We start from the raw sequence: 17116 nt of genomic DNA on the forward strand, positions 1-17116 counted from the left end.
CAATTTGTTTAAACCAGGGGAAGATTTAACACAAAGGAGTTTGTTCCTTGGTAAGAATGAAAGAAAAGGAAACATGCCCAAGCCGGCCCATTGTGGTTTGATTTAACTGTTTAGTATACAACAAGGGCAAATTGCAGTTTACAGTCACAGTCATGCAGCACAGAAGCAGGATCTTCTGCCCAACCTGTCCATGTTGACCAAGATGCTCCATCCAAGCAAATCCCATTTGTCCGCACTTAGCCCATATCCCTCTAAATATTGTGTCGGAAGGAACTGCAGATGCTGGTTCAAACCGAAGATAGACACAAATTGCTGGAGTAACTCAACGGGGCAGGCAGCATCACTGGAGAGAAGGAATGGGTGACTTTTCGGGTCGAGACCATACTCGTCCCGATACCCATTCCTTCTCTCCACCATCCTCTGTAAAAAAATGTGGACCCTTAGGTTCCTATTATATCTTTCCTCTCTCACCTTAAACCTATGCCCCCAGGTTTTTGATTTACATACACTGGGAAAGAGCCTCAGTTCATTCATCCTCATGATTTTATACACCTCTATGAGGTCATCCCTCAGCCTGCTTCGCTCCAAGCAATAAAGCCAGGGGTGCAATGCTGCCGTTAAAAAACAGTGTGAATTTTAACTGGCGGGTGTGTGGTCGGGGTAACCTGGTTGAAAGAGTGGGAAGGGGAAGACCCATCAATACTGAGGTTCCCTGCAGGGTGGGGGAGCACTAGGACCCGGCAGAGTCAGACCATGTGCTGTCTGCATTGTGGGGGTTGTGGGCCTGGTGCTGAGCCTGGAACTCTGGTGAGGTGATGGCCCTTGCCCGCTGGTGCCTGGTATCCAGTTCTTGGTATCCGCATCTTACGCTTCTCGTGCTTCTTGTGCGTGGTGGCGGAAAAATTGGTGGAAACAGGGCCGCGACGTGAACGATCTTTCCTTGACCCCATTGTACTAGTTATACACTGGGATGTAGACTAGCTCGCCCCCCCCCCCCCCCCCCCAAGCTAAACCTGAAATGACGCCCTGTTTGACAGTTCCAGCACCTAAAAAATTGCACTGCTACACTGAATAAAGCCCTAGCATGCCCATCGTCTCCTTACAGTTCACACCCTTGAATCCTGACAACATTCTCGTAAATCTCCTCTACTCTTTCCAGGTTAATGGCATCTTTACCACAGCAGGGTGATTAAAACTGAACATATTACTCCAAGTGCAGTCATGCCAATTGCAGCTGTTAACAGTGCGTCCTGACTTCTGTGCTCAATTCCCTGCCTGAAGAAGGCCAGCATGCCAAATGTCTTCTTCACTGCCCTATCTATCTACAATGCAACTTTTATGGAACTATGTACTTGTACTCCAGGATCCCACTGTTCTATAATGCTCCGCAGGGCCCCACCATACACTTTGAAGGTCCTGCCTTTGTCCATTCATTGTAAAAATCTTGCCCTGGTTAGACTTCCCAAAATGCAGCACCTCATACATATGAATTAATCTCCATTATCCATTCCTTCAATTCAACTCAAACTCAACTCAATGTTGGCGGACAATGTCTAAGTCCTCCAAACAGCTATCATATTCTTGAGGATGTTCTGAAGTTGTGCCATGCACTGTTGCTTTTGTTTTTGCATCCTACATAACAAGTGAATGAAGTTGCGATGTTCATACCAGCTGATTGCAATCTTCCTTCTGGTCTGGACCTCTCTCCTGTCAAATCTCCACTGAGTGATTGTGCTTCCTTTCTCTGATAGGTCGTGGACATGGACCAGAAGTTAAACACCATCACGGATATGCTGCAGCTACTCGTGGTCAGGCAGGAGGGATACTCACACTCACAGACTCAGCATCCGGCACAGGGAACCACTTTTCAAGCCGTTGCCTCAAGACACAGCTCTTTGCCCAGCTACGAGCAGCTGACAGTGCATCAAGACAACATTGCGTGATCTTCTGTCTCCGCTGCTTCAAATTCAGCCACATTGCAAGAGACGACTTTGGGTATTGTATAGAAGCCTCAAAGGTTGTACACAAAACTGACACACAGCCATGAGGAGCCAGCAATGCACTGAGAAAGTGTATGAAACTTGAAACCAGCCACCAATGGACTCTGCCTTCTTGACATAAATGTCCCTTTGATTCTGGCTTATGGATTCCATCAGTTTTCTTAACGAGATCTTCGTAGCGTTCTCCCGGACCCTCGGACATTTCCCAAGCGCATTTCAAACACTCCTCCGGACCCTTGTTTAGGATAAAAAGTGAAGACACTGCTTGGACTGTCTGTAAGACCGAAGGAAAAGACTGATAGCACCTGATGTTGAGTCAAATTGTAATCCTTCTTAGAATAGATTTGTTTTTAATTGCAAAAATCAAAATATTATATGATTGATGAAATGAGTATGAACACCTACTCAGTGTCAGTGCAATCTTCCCCTAAAACATTCAGTGACAGCATCAGATATATTTAACTGTGAAAGTGTCATGTCTCTTTTGTCCATGCTACTGTGCAGGTACGCAAACCACAGGAGTGATGCACAGACATTTACGTCATCAGTAAAGTCCCCAGAACCCACTGGGCTGACAAGTGCCTATAACTTCTTAAAAACTTTTATGCCAATTCATTCCAGGTAGTCTAGGTTGGTGTTTTTGTTTTCACCAACTTTTAAGTTTATGGGTGTTTTTTTCCGCTAAAGCTACAGTAATTCACACTTCACTTAACTTCATTTCCTTATTTTATTTTTGAAAGTCTTCAGGCAAGTTGGTTGCTATTTCTGGAGCTGCACTTCTCCTTTTAGCTGGACTAAACAGACCATCCCCCAGTCTGTAAGTACAACGCAAGACTAGTTAATGAGTGATTTGTTAAGCCTAGAGCCTGTTTGGTTTGCCCTCCTCTCCCTTGTGGAGGTTCTCAGGGTTACTGAGCCAACTTTCCTCAAGAAGTGAAATAAAGGGGTAGTTTTATATCTCAATGATCACTATAGACATGATTTCAAGGAAATTCATTTTGTGGATTTCTGACGGTGTGGTATCTAAATTCCCTCAAGACTAAGAAGAGAGCGGTTTCGCCCATTGCGACTACTCTGGCTCACCATCTCATTCCTAGATTAATTTTTCATATAACGCATTCTTGACTGTCGTGGACAGTCCTAAACCCATTCTTTCAACAAATATACTCATCAACACCCTTCAGATTCTGCTCAGCATCTATACACTAAGAGCGTATTGCAGTGGTCAATTAATCCCCAACCCACACGTCCTTTGGATGTGGTTGGAAACCAGAGCACCCGGAGGAGGCTCACAGAATGCCATTATACAGGAGTGGGATATAAATGATAGTCATGGGTGGCACGGTGGCGCAGCGGTAGAGTTGCTGCCTTCCAGCGCTTCCAGCGCCAGAGACCCGGGTTTGATCTTGACTATGGATGTTGTCTTTATGGAGTTTGTACGTTCTCCCTGTGACTGCATGGGTTTTCTCCAAGTAGTCTGGTTTCTTCCCACACTCCAAAGACATACAGATTTGTAGGTTAATTGGCTTTGGTAAAAATTGTAAATGTCCCTCGTGTGAAGGATAGTGTTGGCATACAGGTCGGCACGGACTTAGTGGGCTGAAGGGCCTGTTTCCCTGCTGTATCTCTAAACTAAACTAAACTAAACTAAACTAAAAACGCATTTTAAACCTGTACCAGATTTATTTCTATGGGCTTGAGTCACAAGTGATGTGAAGGTGCCAACTCTATGTCTGCCATTATTTACCAGTGCACAGTTAAAATTATGCCCTTTAATGTCTTTCTCAAGCTGATTTTAGCAACCTTCATGCAGCTGTCAGCAAATATAACAAAGAAGTAGAACATTTCCCAAAACATTGAATCCATGAGACACATTAACTCAATCAAACCACTCTCAACTATATTCATCTGCCCACAGGCCAGGCTTTGTCCTACTCCCACCTCTTTCTCCAGTTTTCTCCCCTCCACTACAATCAGTCTGAAGAAGGGTCCTAACCCAAAACTTTGCTGCTCCATGTTCTCCGGTGATGCTGTCTTGCTTACTCCATCACTTTGTGATTTTCTTTAGTGCAGTTCCTTGTGTCGACATTAACTCAATGCTGGGTCCCAAAACATACAATGTTAAGTGCAGAAAGGAACTGCAGGCGCTGGTTTAAACCAAAGATAGATGCATCACTGGAGAGAAGGAATGGGTGATGTTTCGGGTGGAGATCCTCCTTCAGACTAAAAGTCAAGGGGGTTAACCTGTCTAATGTAACCTGTATAATGTTAACCTGCCCTTGCGAAAAGCAGGTTATCCAATTCAGGGATCAATTAATCCAGTCATTCAAGAACAAATGGCCCATGAGTCTATTTGTCAATAGCTAATATGACGTACGACTGCAAGCTTCTGGAATTACTGTTGCGCTGTTGCAGCTTCTAATCTGAAGATTGCCTGAGTGATACGGAGCAAACACATCTAGTTGTCGAGAAGATAAAATTCATTCATGATGGAATGTGCTACAAACCACAATCAGACCCAAAATAAACTCACTCATTTAATTTAATTGAAAAAAAATTGGGTGGGATGTTGAAGGGATGAGTTTAGAATGGACCACTTCAGTCAAGAGTGTCTTTTTGTCTTATGAACCGGATATGAACCAGAACAATGAAGACCTTACTTGCGGCATCTTTGCAACAACAACAAATAAATGTGCTATAAATTATCAGTTATTTTAACAAAATCAGACCATGACAGAATAGAAAAACAAAGTAAGTAGAGAAACCATAGGAGTGCCAAGTCCGTTGTGGTTTAGTGTTGAGTCAGGGTTGAGGTTTGGATTGTGTAGCGTGGTTCCAGAACCTGATGGTTAATGGGAAGAACTGCTCTTGAACCTGGAGGTAGCAATTTTCAAGCTCCTACACATTCTTCCCGATGGTAGCAGCGAGACGATAGGGTGACCAGGATGATGTGGGTCATCGATGAGTTGAGTTTAGTTGCCGTCTTGATGCGGCACAGCCTGTAGATCCCTTCTGTTGTGGTGAGGTCAGTACCTGTGATGGACCAGACAACGCCCACCAGTTTCTGCAGCCTCCTTTGTTCCTGAATGTTTAAATTTCCAAACCAGACCATGATACGACCGGTCAGTCTGCTCTCCACCGTAAACCTGTCGACGTCTGGCAGAGCATTGGGCAACACGCCAGATCTCCTCAAACCTCCAAGGAAATAGAAGCATTGGTGAGCTTTCTTTGTGATTGCGTCAATGATCTTGGCCTGGGTCAGTTGATCAGAGATATGCATGCACAGGAATGTGAAGCTGTTGACTCTCGGCACCGACATCCTGCTAATGAGAATCCCCCAACCTTCCCTTCCTGAGGTCAGCAATCAGATCCTTGGCCTCACTAACGTCGAGAGTTCAATCAAGATTATCAATCATCCTCCTGTTCCCTAACTCATTGTTACCCATTTTTCATCCAACTTTGTTGGTATCATAGGTGAATTTAAAGATGGTGATGGATACACATTCATGGTGAGACAGAGGGAGAGTAGAGCATGGGACTGAGCACATGGCCTTGAGGTGCCCCTGTGAAGAAATACATCGAATGAGGCACATTTTGATCATTTGTGCTTTTGCAACACAGGTGTATTCCTTAGGATTCACAGCATCACTAATGTGAACCAGAACTCCACAAAGAAAAACACATTTTGAACCATCCAGGGCCTAAGGAGACAAATTATGTTGAATTGGAATCCAATCCTAATCCCTTCACAAGTGGTGGGGATTATGTTATTAGCCACTGGAACAACAAACTTTAATTCAACACGTTTGGGCAACTCATCCTGGTGTCCATTTCTTTCATTTCGCTACTTTATCGCCTTATTTGTCCAACCCTTGTGTCCCCCATGTATTGGTACTCATCCTATTCCATTATAGTTTTAGTTATGTTGTTACAATTGAAATGAGTATTTCATCTGCCCAACAACATGACACAAATTGATATCAATAGAGAGGGAATGATACCTTCATTCTGGAAGAGGGAAATATTCAAGCCAACTAGTCCTGGAAATCAAACCTGAATGGCCCCTCCTTAGAGTTGGTTCAGATGTGCTGTCTTTATGAGAGATGGGAGAGGAGCAGATATAATGTGAAAATTGAGCCAATGTCAACCATAAATATTCTTCAAAAGGACTTGCAAAAAAGGAAACTACTGATATTCTAAAAAGCTAGAGAAATTGTATTTCCTTCCTCACTTCAGGTTTTTTTTCTATCTATGAAGTCCAGCTCATCTCAAATGTATAAGTGATGCCTTGATTATTGCACAAAGCACTGTAAAAAAAAACTGATCATGTTCTTTTTCAGAATGAAGTCACTTGATGCCTGCTAAGATTATTGATGCTGTATATAGAAGGGTCAGTTTGCAATTGACAACTACTGAAACTAACATGTCAAATTACAAAATGATTGAAGAGTTCTTTTATGTATATGTGAAAAAAGACATAGAATATATATTGTAGATTTTCTACTGATATAAACCTGGGGTTTCCTGTAATTTTTATAAATTCTCTTTCTTCAATGAGATTGATTCAGTTGCACCCACCACGATGATCCTGCTCCGTGGGACAATGGATTTCTTCCTTCTCACTTTCCCATTGTCCTCTCTTCTTTTAACTTTCTGCTCTCCATCTTCTTTCACTCTCAATTAATTCCAGTCTTTCTCCCACGATCTCCCTTTTTTTATTCATGCATAAGGCCACATGAAGATGGCGGTGAGGAAAAGCCTTCTTGAAGCACATATGCTTTCCTTCTTTCTATCCTCTCTATTATCTTCCCCCACCTTCTCATTTCTTTAAGGGCCTGTCCCACCTGGCGATTTTTTCAGCGACTGCCAGCATCATTGACTGACGTGGACAAAAGTGCTGGAGAAACTCAGCGGGTGCAGCAGCATCTATGGAGCGAAGGAAATAGGCAATGTTTCGGGCCTGAACCCTTCTTCAGACTGACTGACGTATCAATGACTGACGTATCAGGTCACTGAAAAATTTGCTGCATGATGCGGCGTGACATTTTTTTTTTCGACGCAGGATTTTGAAATGTTCAAAATCTTTTGGCGACACTGATATGACGCCGGCAGTCGCCGAAAAAATCATCAAGTGGGACAGGCCTTTTACTTGTTTTCTTCCCCAATTCCTTCCCTTTCCCTTCCTGCCTTATCTGTCTCTTTTCACTCTACTACCTATCCACCTCTACCCTTCCCTTTTGTTTTCCTTCTCCCCTCTTCCCACCACTTGCCTCTCCCACCTGTTAGCTCCCTCATTGCCTCTTTGTACTGACTACACTGACGTGTCAGCGATTAGTCAGGCCTTTTTTTCCCTTCTTCATTTCAATCCAGTTGAAACTTGCTGCTGAAAAACCTACAAATGAAGCAAATTATCTGGGACTCAGGCTGTGATTTATAAGCCCAATTTTATAATGATGCTTTCTTTTTTTATCTCAAATATTGTGTGTAAATTTGAAGACGCCAATATGGTATCATGCCTCAAATAAAAGCAAAAGCTCTGATAATGCAGCCTGGCTTTAAATGACACCTGTTGTGACACAGCACATAAAATCATGTCAAACCGAAGCCCTTGTGAAACAATGTGCATATTTAGCGGAGTTACATTTATTTCCTCAATCTGATTTACTGACCATTGTTGTCTATTTTTGTGTGTAATTGGCAGGATTTAGGAAATATTGTTAATCGCACTAATTTCACTCTCCCTTACTGCGTCAGAGATCCGGTTTTGATCCTGAATATGGGTGCTGTCTGTATGGAGTTTGCACGTTCTCCCCGTGACCCCGTGGGTTTTCTCCGGTTGCTCCGGTTTCCTCCCACACTCCAAAGACATACGGGTTTGTGGGCGAATTGGCTTCGGTAAAAATTGTAAATTGTCCCTAGTGTGTAGGATAGTGCTGGTGGATGGGATTCACTGATCGGCTCAGACTCTGTGGGCTGAAGAGCCTGTTTCCATGGTTTTCTCTAAAAAGAACAAAACTAAAATCACCAAATATCAACTTTTATTAGCTGAAAATGCTGAAAAACTAGTTCATTTAGTAGAAAAAAGAACTAAAGATGCTGATTTACAAAAACAGGATAAAGTGCTGGAGTAACTCAGTGGGTTAGGCAACACCGGAGAAAATGGATAGGTGATCTTTCAGGTTATGATGGGTCCCGACCAGAAATTTCGCTTATCCGTGTCCTCCAGAGATGCTGCCTGACTCGCTGAGTTACTCCAGAATCTTGTCCTCCCCTATTCATCTGTTTACTCTGATTTAATCAATTTTGGCTTCAATTTGCCTTCCTTCCTTCCTGCGCCCATTCCCTCCTCACTGTCAACCTAGTGGAAGGGTAAAATCACACTGAGTGTAAAATGAACATTGGTTCTCATCCTATTAACTCTTCCATTTTATGGTACAGGTTAAAATTATCTAGCAGTGCTGCAGTGCAGTTTACAGGACAGTGAAAATGTTACTCAGTAAAATGCAACGGATACTGACTGCTGTTTCGTAGCAAAGTACTGACAGTGCATTAGGAATCCGGTAAAGTAAGTGCAACGTACTCCCTAACAGAGTCAATTTATTACGCTAAATCACAGTATGACAGAATTAATCAGTGCCACCATTAAAGAGCTAGTATTCAGTATCACAACATATAAATCGTATGACTGTTACAGTAAATAGTGCGATGAGATTTATTTATCTCTGACGCAGCATCGATGCAGCGTTTCGATCATAACACTAAGAAGCAGCATGTTTGAAACGGACATTGAGTATTCCAGTAGAAGTTTAGTTTAGTATAGTTTAGTTTAGTTTAGTTTAGTTTAGTTTAGTTTAGAGATGCAGCGTGGAAATAGGCCCTTCGGTCCACCAAGTCTGCGCCAGCCAGTAATCACCAAACACTCCTTCTTTCCTACACAATAGGGACAATTTTAAGGGTTCAATCCTGACTAGGTGTGCCCTCTGTATGGAGTTTGTACATTCTCTCTATGGGTTTTCTCTGCGTGCTCTGGTTTCCTCCCATCTTCCAAAGACGTGCAGGTTTGTAGGTTATATTGGCCTCTGTAAATTGCACCTAGTGTAGGATGCGAAAATGTGATAACATGGAACCAATGTGCAGGTGCTCAATAGTCGGCAGGGACCCGGTGGGCCGAAGGGCCTGTTTCCAGGCTGCATCTCTGTACTAAACTAAACAAGACATCTCATGATTAGAAACATAGAAAATAGGTGCAGGAGTAGGCTATTCGGCCCTTCGAGCCTGCACCGCCGTTCAATATGATCATGGCTGATCATCCAGCTCAGTATCCCATCCCTGCCTTCTCTCCATACCCCCTGATCCCTTTAGCCACAAGGGCCACATCTAACTTCCTCTTAAATATAGCCAATGAACTGGCCTCAACTACCTTCTGTGGCAGAGAATTCCACAGATTCACCAGTCTCTGTGTAAAAATTGATTTTCTCATCTCGGTCCTAAAAGACTTCCCTCTTATCCTTAAACTGTGACCCTTAGTTCTGGACTTCCCCAACATCGGGAATAATCTTCCTGCATCTAGCCTGTCCAACCCCTTACGAATCACCACAATTCTCTGCCTTAACTTGATCACTTACCACATCGATGTGCCTTTGAGACTTTTGACTTTAGAGATACAGCGTGAAAATAGGTCCTTCAGCCCACTGAGTGCACGCCGCCCAGTGATCACCCGTACACTAAGTTCAATCCTACACACCAGAGACAATTTACAATTTTACAAAAGCCAATTAACCTACAAACCTGTAAGTCTGTGGAGTGTGGGAGGAAACCGGAGCACCCGGAGAAAACCCAAGTGGTCACAGGGAAAAAGTACAAACTTCGTACAGAAAGCACCATAGTCTGGAAGAAACTTGGGTCTCGGGCGCTGTAAGGCAGCAACTCTACCGCTGCGCCACTGTGCCTTTCCAATGTAGTATGACATTGAATTTAGTTATAGTATTCCAATATAGAGTAATGGTGCTGTGACACAGATTCTGCTCAATAACAAACTGACGTGATACTATGTGGTCATGTTAAGGGGCTGTCCCACTGAGGCGACCTAATCCGCGAGTTCTGGCGAGTTTGCCCTCGACTCATACTCGCAGCATGGTCGACACAAGGTCCTAGGAGGTCTTTGTAACTCTCCTTCATGCTCGAGAATAGTCCCCGCGTACTCGGGGCCTCAGCTAGGTCGTGGCGTATTTTTCAAAATGTTGAAAAATGCCCGCGAGTAAAAAAATCAATACTTTTTTTACTCGTAGGTTTAGTCGAAGTAGGTCGGCATGTTATTCGTAGGTAATCGAGGGTAGTCAAAGGTAATCAAAGGTAGTCGAAGGTAGTCATAGATAGTCTTCAACATAGTCGAAGGAGGTCGTCTTCACTCTCCACTATTCGGTGTCCAATTTTCCCGAAGCTAGTCGAAGCTAGTCTTCAACATAGCCAAAGGAGGTTGAAGGAGGTCTTCAACATGACATTTTTCAAACTCTCCTAAACTCTTCTAAACTCGCGAATTAGGTCGCTGCAGTGGGACAGCCCCTTTAGTGTTGTGATATTGAGTTGCAGAGTGCAAGGGGCTTGCATAGGTGACATAGGTAGTCCACAAACCTCTCCAGAAATACTTTGCTATTTTGTACCCACGTTCACTGTCGAAGTCACTTGAGCACATATCTAATTTATGTCCAGTTTCTCTTCACCAGGTTTGTTTTCCATACATCATACATGTGCGGCAATGCACTGCGAAGCTGCCCTGAATGGCTATATTTGTGCTTTTCAGTGATCTATTTTTAATCAAAGTATCAATCATTTGAAATATAAACATTGTCCGTCTGCTATGAACATGCACAGGTGTTAAATCTATGGTGTGTTTATTAGGTTAGTATTATATTTTATTATCCAACAACATACATTTCCACTCCACTCTCCTTTGCTCCCCCCCCCCCCCCCCCCCCCCCCCCGCCACTCCCTGCCAAACTCATGCACACTTTTCATTTTGTTCTTGATCAGCTATTGTTCATGTAAATCCTCCCCATATATTTTATGAGTGCCTTCAGTCTAAAGGAACAGATGGTGCCCTGTTCTGTCTTCTGAAGCGATTTGCAACCTACATTCCATCACTTGATGCTGACAGATAACTGAGTTATACAGCACACGACCATCTGGTGTATGACACATCTTATGTCTTCCAGACAATACTCCATCAAACCTTCTCAGGGGAGAGGTTAGTCTCTATGGCGACGGCAGCATGTGCAGCTCCAGGCCTTATTCAGGCACAAGCCATCTCGCTCTGTCCCCTTTCTTCCTTTGCCATTGTAGTCGGTAGGTTCTTAGCTGCATGGCTACTCAGCTGCTGACAATATCCGCGAAGGTTTTGTCCTTGGTCCAGTTGCCATTGTCTGCAAACTTTGCTCCATTATTTATATTTTCAATATCCAATGGCTGACTGGAGCATCTGCTCTGGCTTGATGCTGCAAGTTCACTTTAGCTCCAGGGTCTTGACTGCTCTTGCTTGCAGACATGCTTCAGCTAGCGCTTTGAATGACTCTGTTTGCGGCAAGCTTCGATCTTCCTTTATTTTTCCTTTGCCCGGGCTTTGCCGATGTTGTCCTTCCGTCGGCGTTGTCAGTGGCACAGTTTTGTTAAAGGTACAGATGGGAGGATTCATCTCAACCCTGCTTCATCCACACATCCTTATTTTATCAGTTTTTAGTTTTAGACATAACAGCGTGGAAACAGTCCCTTTGGCCCACTGAGTCTGCACCAACCAGTGATCCTCGCACACTAACACAAGCGTACACACACCAGGGGCAATTTACACTTATACCAAGTATACAAACCCTAGCCAATTAACCTACAAACCTGTACGGTACGTCTTTGGAGTGTGGGAGGAAACCAAAGATCTCGGTGAAAACCCACGCGGTCACTGGGAGAATGTGCAAACTCCGTAAAGACAGCACCCATAGTCAGGATCTAACCAGGGTCTCTAGCGCTGCAAGCGATGTAAGGCAGCAACTCTACCACTGCGCCACCGAGCCGCCCTTAGCACCACCAGTAATAAGTACTTATATCTGATTTCCCACTTTCTACTTAATGACCTATGCTTGCTCCCTCTATTATTTGAATCCCCCTGCATCTTGTGTTTTAATTTATTTCCTTCACCTTCCCTTCAATAATGTTAAAATGTATTGGATCGTTGCGGGATTCGACAGATTCTGTTCGCGGGCTCTGCAGGTTTGCAAAGTTAGGTATTATCTGGATTTTGGACTGTGTCTCTGAATTAAATAATAGACAGGTTTAGATGGTGAATGGGCAAGAGGTGTTGTGAACCAACCCGTTGGCAGTGAGGTGTTAGAGAATAACACTGCTCTCCTTCTTATGAAGGCTTGTTTTAAAGCCACAAATAATTCCAAAAAATCACTCAATAATTAAATGGTCTATAGTCACCTGCCCCTAGATGCAGTGAAGTGCTTTGCTTTGCATTCAACCTGGTAAAATCACACTGCAGACCTCATCTAGGCAGTAATCCAGAGTCGCCACATTGCTGGTGCCAACAAAGATATAAAACATTGATTGAATGGTTTTATCTTCTGTTCCCAGCGACGAGCAAGGCCTGCTGCTGTACTTGGCCGTAGGCAGCCCCCTCAAAACAGGTCCCCCACTTCCGTCTCAGCGGCCCACTCCCCCCACCACCCCTACCGGATCCCCCTTTTCATTCCCTGCGGCCCCCTGCCCAGTCCCCACTCGGTTACAATGTGACTAGTGAGGTGACACAAGGCTCGGTGCTGGAACCCCAGTTATTTACAATATATATTAATGATTTAGACGAGGGAATTAAGTGTAACTTCTCCAAAATTGCGGATGACACAAAGCTGGGTGACAGCATGAGCTGCGGAGATGATGCTATGAGGCTGCAGGGTGACTTGCATAGGTTGGGTGAGTGGACAGATGCACGGCAGATGCAGTATATTGTGGGTAAATGTGAAGTTATCCACTTTGGTGGCAAGAACAGGAAGGCAGATTATTATCTGAATGGTGTCAGATTAGGAAAAGGGGAGGTGCAACGAGACCTGGGTGTCCTTGTACATCAGTCACTGAAAGTAAGCATGCAGGTACGGCAAGCAGTGAAGAAAGCTAATGGCATATTGGTCTACTGCAGTTATACAGGGTCCTGACAAAACCACACCTGCTGTATTGTGTGCAGTTTCGGTCTCCTAATTCTTGCTATTAAGGGAGTGCAGCGTGGGTTCAACCAAGTTAATTCCTGGGATGGTGGGACTGACATATGAGGAGTAAATAGGTGGACTGGGCTTATATTGAATAGAATTTAGAAGGACGAGAGGGGATCTTATAGAAACATATAAAATTCTTAAGGGATTTGACAGGCTAGATGCTGGAAACATGTTCCCGTTGTTGGGGGAGTCCAGAACCAGGGGTCACAGTTTAGAAATATCTGACTATAATCCATTTAGGACTGAGATGAGGAAAAACTTTTTCACCCAGTGAGTTGTGAATCTGTGGAATTCTCTGCCACAGAAGGCAGTGAGCCAAATCACTGGATGTATTCAAGAGAGAGTTCTCAGGGCTAAAGGAATCAAGGGAAATGGGGAATACTGATTCTGGATGATCAGCCATCATATTGAATGGCGGTGCTGGCTCGAAGGCCGAATGGCCTACTCACCTATTTTCTATGTAATGTTACTCCCTCCATTACCCACCCCTCTTTTTCTTTCTCTACTAAATATGTAAAGGAACCATTAGGAGGTAGTGGCCATAATATGATAAGTTTTAATCTGCAATTTGAGAGGGAGAAGGTAAAATCGGAAGTGTCAGTTGGGGGAGTCCAGAACCAATGTCCACAATTTAAGAATAAGGGGTAGGCCGTTTAGAAATAAGATGGGGAAAAACTTTTTCATCCAAAGAGTTGTGAATTTATCGAATTCTCTGTCTCAGAAGGCAGTGGAGGCCCATTCACTTGATGCATTCAAAAGAGAGTTAGATAGAGCTCTTCGGGCTAGCAGAATCAAGGCATATGGGCAGAAGGCAGGAACGGGGTACTGATTAGGGTTGATCAGCCATGATCACATTGAATGGCGGTGCTGGCTCGAAGGGCTGAATGGCCTACTCCTGCACATATTGTCTATGTGTCAATGTAAGTACTGGTATACTACTCAATAGGTGTACTTCAGTTTAGTTGAGTTTAGTTTAGTTTATTATTATACCAAGGTACAGTGAAAAGCATTTGTTTATGTGCTGTCCAGTCAGAGAAAAGACTGCAGTAAACCCTCTTTATAACAAACAATAGTGAGGGGGAATGGTGTCTGTTATTGCTGATTGTTGGCTATAACTGAGTAAGGTACTGTGGGTGGTCTGAAGAAGGGTCTCGACCCAAAACGTCACCCATTCCTCCTTTCAAGCAATGCTGCCTGTCCTGCTGAGTTACTCCAGCATTTTGTGATCACCTTCGATTTAACCCAGCTTCTGCAGTTCCATCCTATACATCCTGCAGTCAGATAATGATCAGTTTATCAAATAAAAAGGCCCAAATTGTTGGAGTAACTCAGCGGGTCAGGCAGCATCTCTGGAGAACATGGACAGGTGACGTTTCGGGTCGGGACTGAGGAAGAGTCTTCTGAAGGAAGGTCACGACTTGAAACGTCACATATATCCGTGTTCTCCAGAGATGCTGCCTGACCAGCTGAGTTACTCCAGCACTTTGTGTCTTTTTTCGCAAACCAGCATCTACAATTTCTGTTTTCCTCAGAGAACAGCATATAATCCTCCAGCACTTTCGCCACCTCCAACGGGATCCCACTACTGGCCACATCTTCCCATCTCCACCCCTTTCTGCTTCCCTCCACAACTCTGTGGTCAACTCGTCCCTTCCCACCCAAACCACCCCATCCCCAGGTACTTTCCCTTGCAACCGCAAGAGATGCAACACATGTCCCTTTACCTCCCCCCTCGACTCCATCCAAGGACCACGACAGTCTTTTCAGGTGAGGCAGAGGTTCACTTGCAACTTCTCCAACCTCATCTACTGTATCCGCTGTTCCAGGTGTCAACTTCTGTACATCGGCGAGCCCAAGCGCAGGCTCAGCGATCATTTCGCTGAACACTCCGCTCAGTCCGCCTTAACCTACCGGATCTCCCGGTTGCTCAGCACTTTAACTCCCCCTCCCATTCCTAATCTGACCTTTCTGTCCAGAGCCTCCTCCATTGTCAGAATGAGGCCCAGCGCAAATTGGAGAAACAGCACCTTATATTTTGCTTGGGTAGCTTACACCCCAGCGGTATGAACATTGACTTCTCTAACTTCAAATAGCACTTGCTTTCCCTCTCTCTCCATCCCCTCCCCTTCCCCAGTTCTCCCACCAGACTTACTGTCTCCGACTACATTCTATCTCTGTCTTGCCCCCTCCCCTGATATTAGTCTGAAGAAGTGTCTCGACGTGAAACATCCCCCATTCCTTCTCTCCAGAGATGCTGCCTGTCCCGCTGGGTTACTCCAGCGTTTTGTGTCTACAGTTTCTTGTATCGCCTATCAGTTTGTTGAGTATTGGTTAAGGAGTAATATTAGGCCAGGGCAGTAGAAAGAATTTCTCTCCTGCTCCTCCATAACTTGCATTGGACTCATTAATGTGCACTCAGGGCAACAAGCAAACAACATCTTGGTTGAAAGACAGCACTGGTGAGTGGGGAGCACGTTCTCTGTACTGCACCGGTTGTCCGTCGGGATTTAGTGCGAATCTTTGAAGTGAAATTTGATCCTTACAGAGTGCAACCACTGAGCTACGACTGGCATCTAATCAGTTCAATCGTTACACATCGTTGAAGGGTTTTTTGATCTTGTGCAGAACGCGAACAGGCGTGAATAAAGTGAGCTATTTGACATTTAAAATATTAGATTAGTTTAGTTTAGTTTAGTTATACAGCATGGAAACAGGCCCTTCGGCCCACTGAGTTCGTGTCGACCAGCGATCCTCGCACACGACCACAATTTACTGTTTTACCAACGGCAATTAACCTACAAACCTGTACATCTTTGGAATTTGGGAGGAAACCGGAGCACACGGAGCAAACCCACACAGTCACAGGGAGAATGTACAGACAGCCCCCGTGGTCAGGATCGTGTCAGGTGTCTGGCACCGTAAGGCAGTAACTCTCCCCTTGGGCCACCGTGCTCCCCCCCCCCCCCCCCTATTAGTTTTAGAGAAACAGTTTGGAAACATGCCCTTTGGCCCACCGAGTCCACACTGAATATCATTCACCCGCTTACACTAGTTCGTTGTGTTCCCATTTTCACATCCACTCCCTATACACTAGGGGCAATTTACAGATGCTAATTGACCTATATATCCCTGCACATCTTTGAGATATGGGAGGAGACTGGTGCACCATGAGGAAACCCACCCGGTCACAGAGCGAATGCGCAAATTCCACACAGACAGCACCCGAAGTCAGGAATGAACCCGGGTCACTTGCGCTGTGAGGCAGCAGCTCTACCTGCTGTCCCACTCGGTTGTTTGTAGTTGAAACCACAACTGAGGCTAGAAATTCTAGCGATTCAGTGGGCTGTTTTTGTGTGCATTTGGTAGTTAATTGAGTATGGTACTTATGTGCGGCAATAATCTTACTGATATGTATGTAAAAAAATAATTTCACTGTCCCTTGCCACACTGAAGCATTGAAACTGCTGAAGTGAAACAAATTCAGATTCAGATTGGTTTAGTGTTATATACACTAGGATGTTATGAAATTTCTTGTTTCACGGTGAAGTCGCCGTGTAAGAGGTGTACATACTTTAGACTTTAGACATGCTACTGCAGCATTTAAGAAACATTTAGACAGGTACATGGATAGGACCGGTTTAGAGGGACATGGGCCAAATGCAGTTCAGGGCACCATTGGAAAGATATTGTCAAGCTTGAAAGGGTTCAGAGAAGATTTACGAGGATGTTGCCAGGACTAGATGGAGTGAGAAATAGGGAGAGGTTGAGTAGGCTGAGAACGCAGGAGGATGAGGGGTGATCTTACAGAGGTGTATAAAATAATGAGAGGAATAGATCGGGTAGATGCACAGAGTCTCTTGGCCA

The 17116-nt window shown here is 44.4% G+C and overlaps 1 protein-coding gene and 1 long non-coding RNA gene across 2 annotated transcripts in view; one reads left to right on the plus strand and one right to left on the minus strand.

Moving 5' to 3' along the window:
• The window catches only part of kcnq1 (potassium voltage-gated channel subfamily Q member 1), a 654391-nt gene extending 651999 nt beyond the window's left edge, over positions 1–2392 (plus strand). The window contains exon 17 of the mRNA XM_033039179.1: positions 1752–2392. Within this exon, the coding sequence (XP_032895070.1) occupies positions 1752–1943 (192 nt within the window). The 3' untranslated portion in view covers positions 1944–2392. The remainder of the gene's footprint in view (positions 1–1751) is intronic.
• On the minus strand, positions 408–16120 carry LOC116984802. The gene is made up of 3 exons (XR_004415124.1): positions 16013–16120; positions 15053–15060; positions 408–420 (listed from the first exon to the last, which is right to left on the minus strand). It is a non-coding gene; the product is annotated as an uncharacterized LOC116984802 (long non-coding RNA).
• Positions 16121–17116: the final 996 nt, after the last annotated feature.

This window comes from Amblyraja radiata, chromosome 20, assembly GCF_010909765.2.
Source record: "Amblyraja radiata isolate CabotCenter1 chromosome 20, sAmbRad1.1.pri, whole genome shotgun sequence".
Lineage (NCBI taxonomy): Eukaryota > Metazoa > Chordata > Chondrichthyes > Rajiformes > Rajidae > Amblyraja > Amblyraja radiata.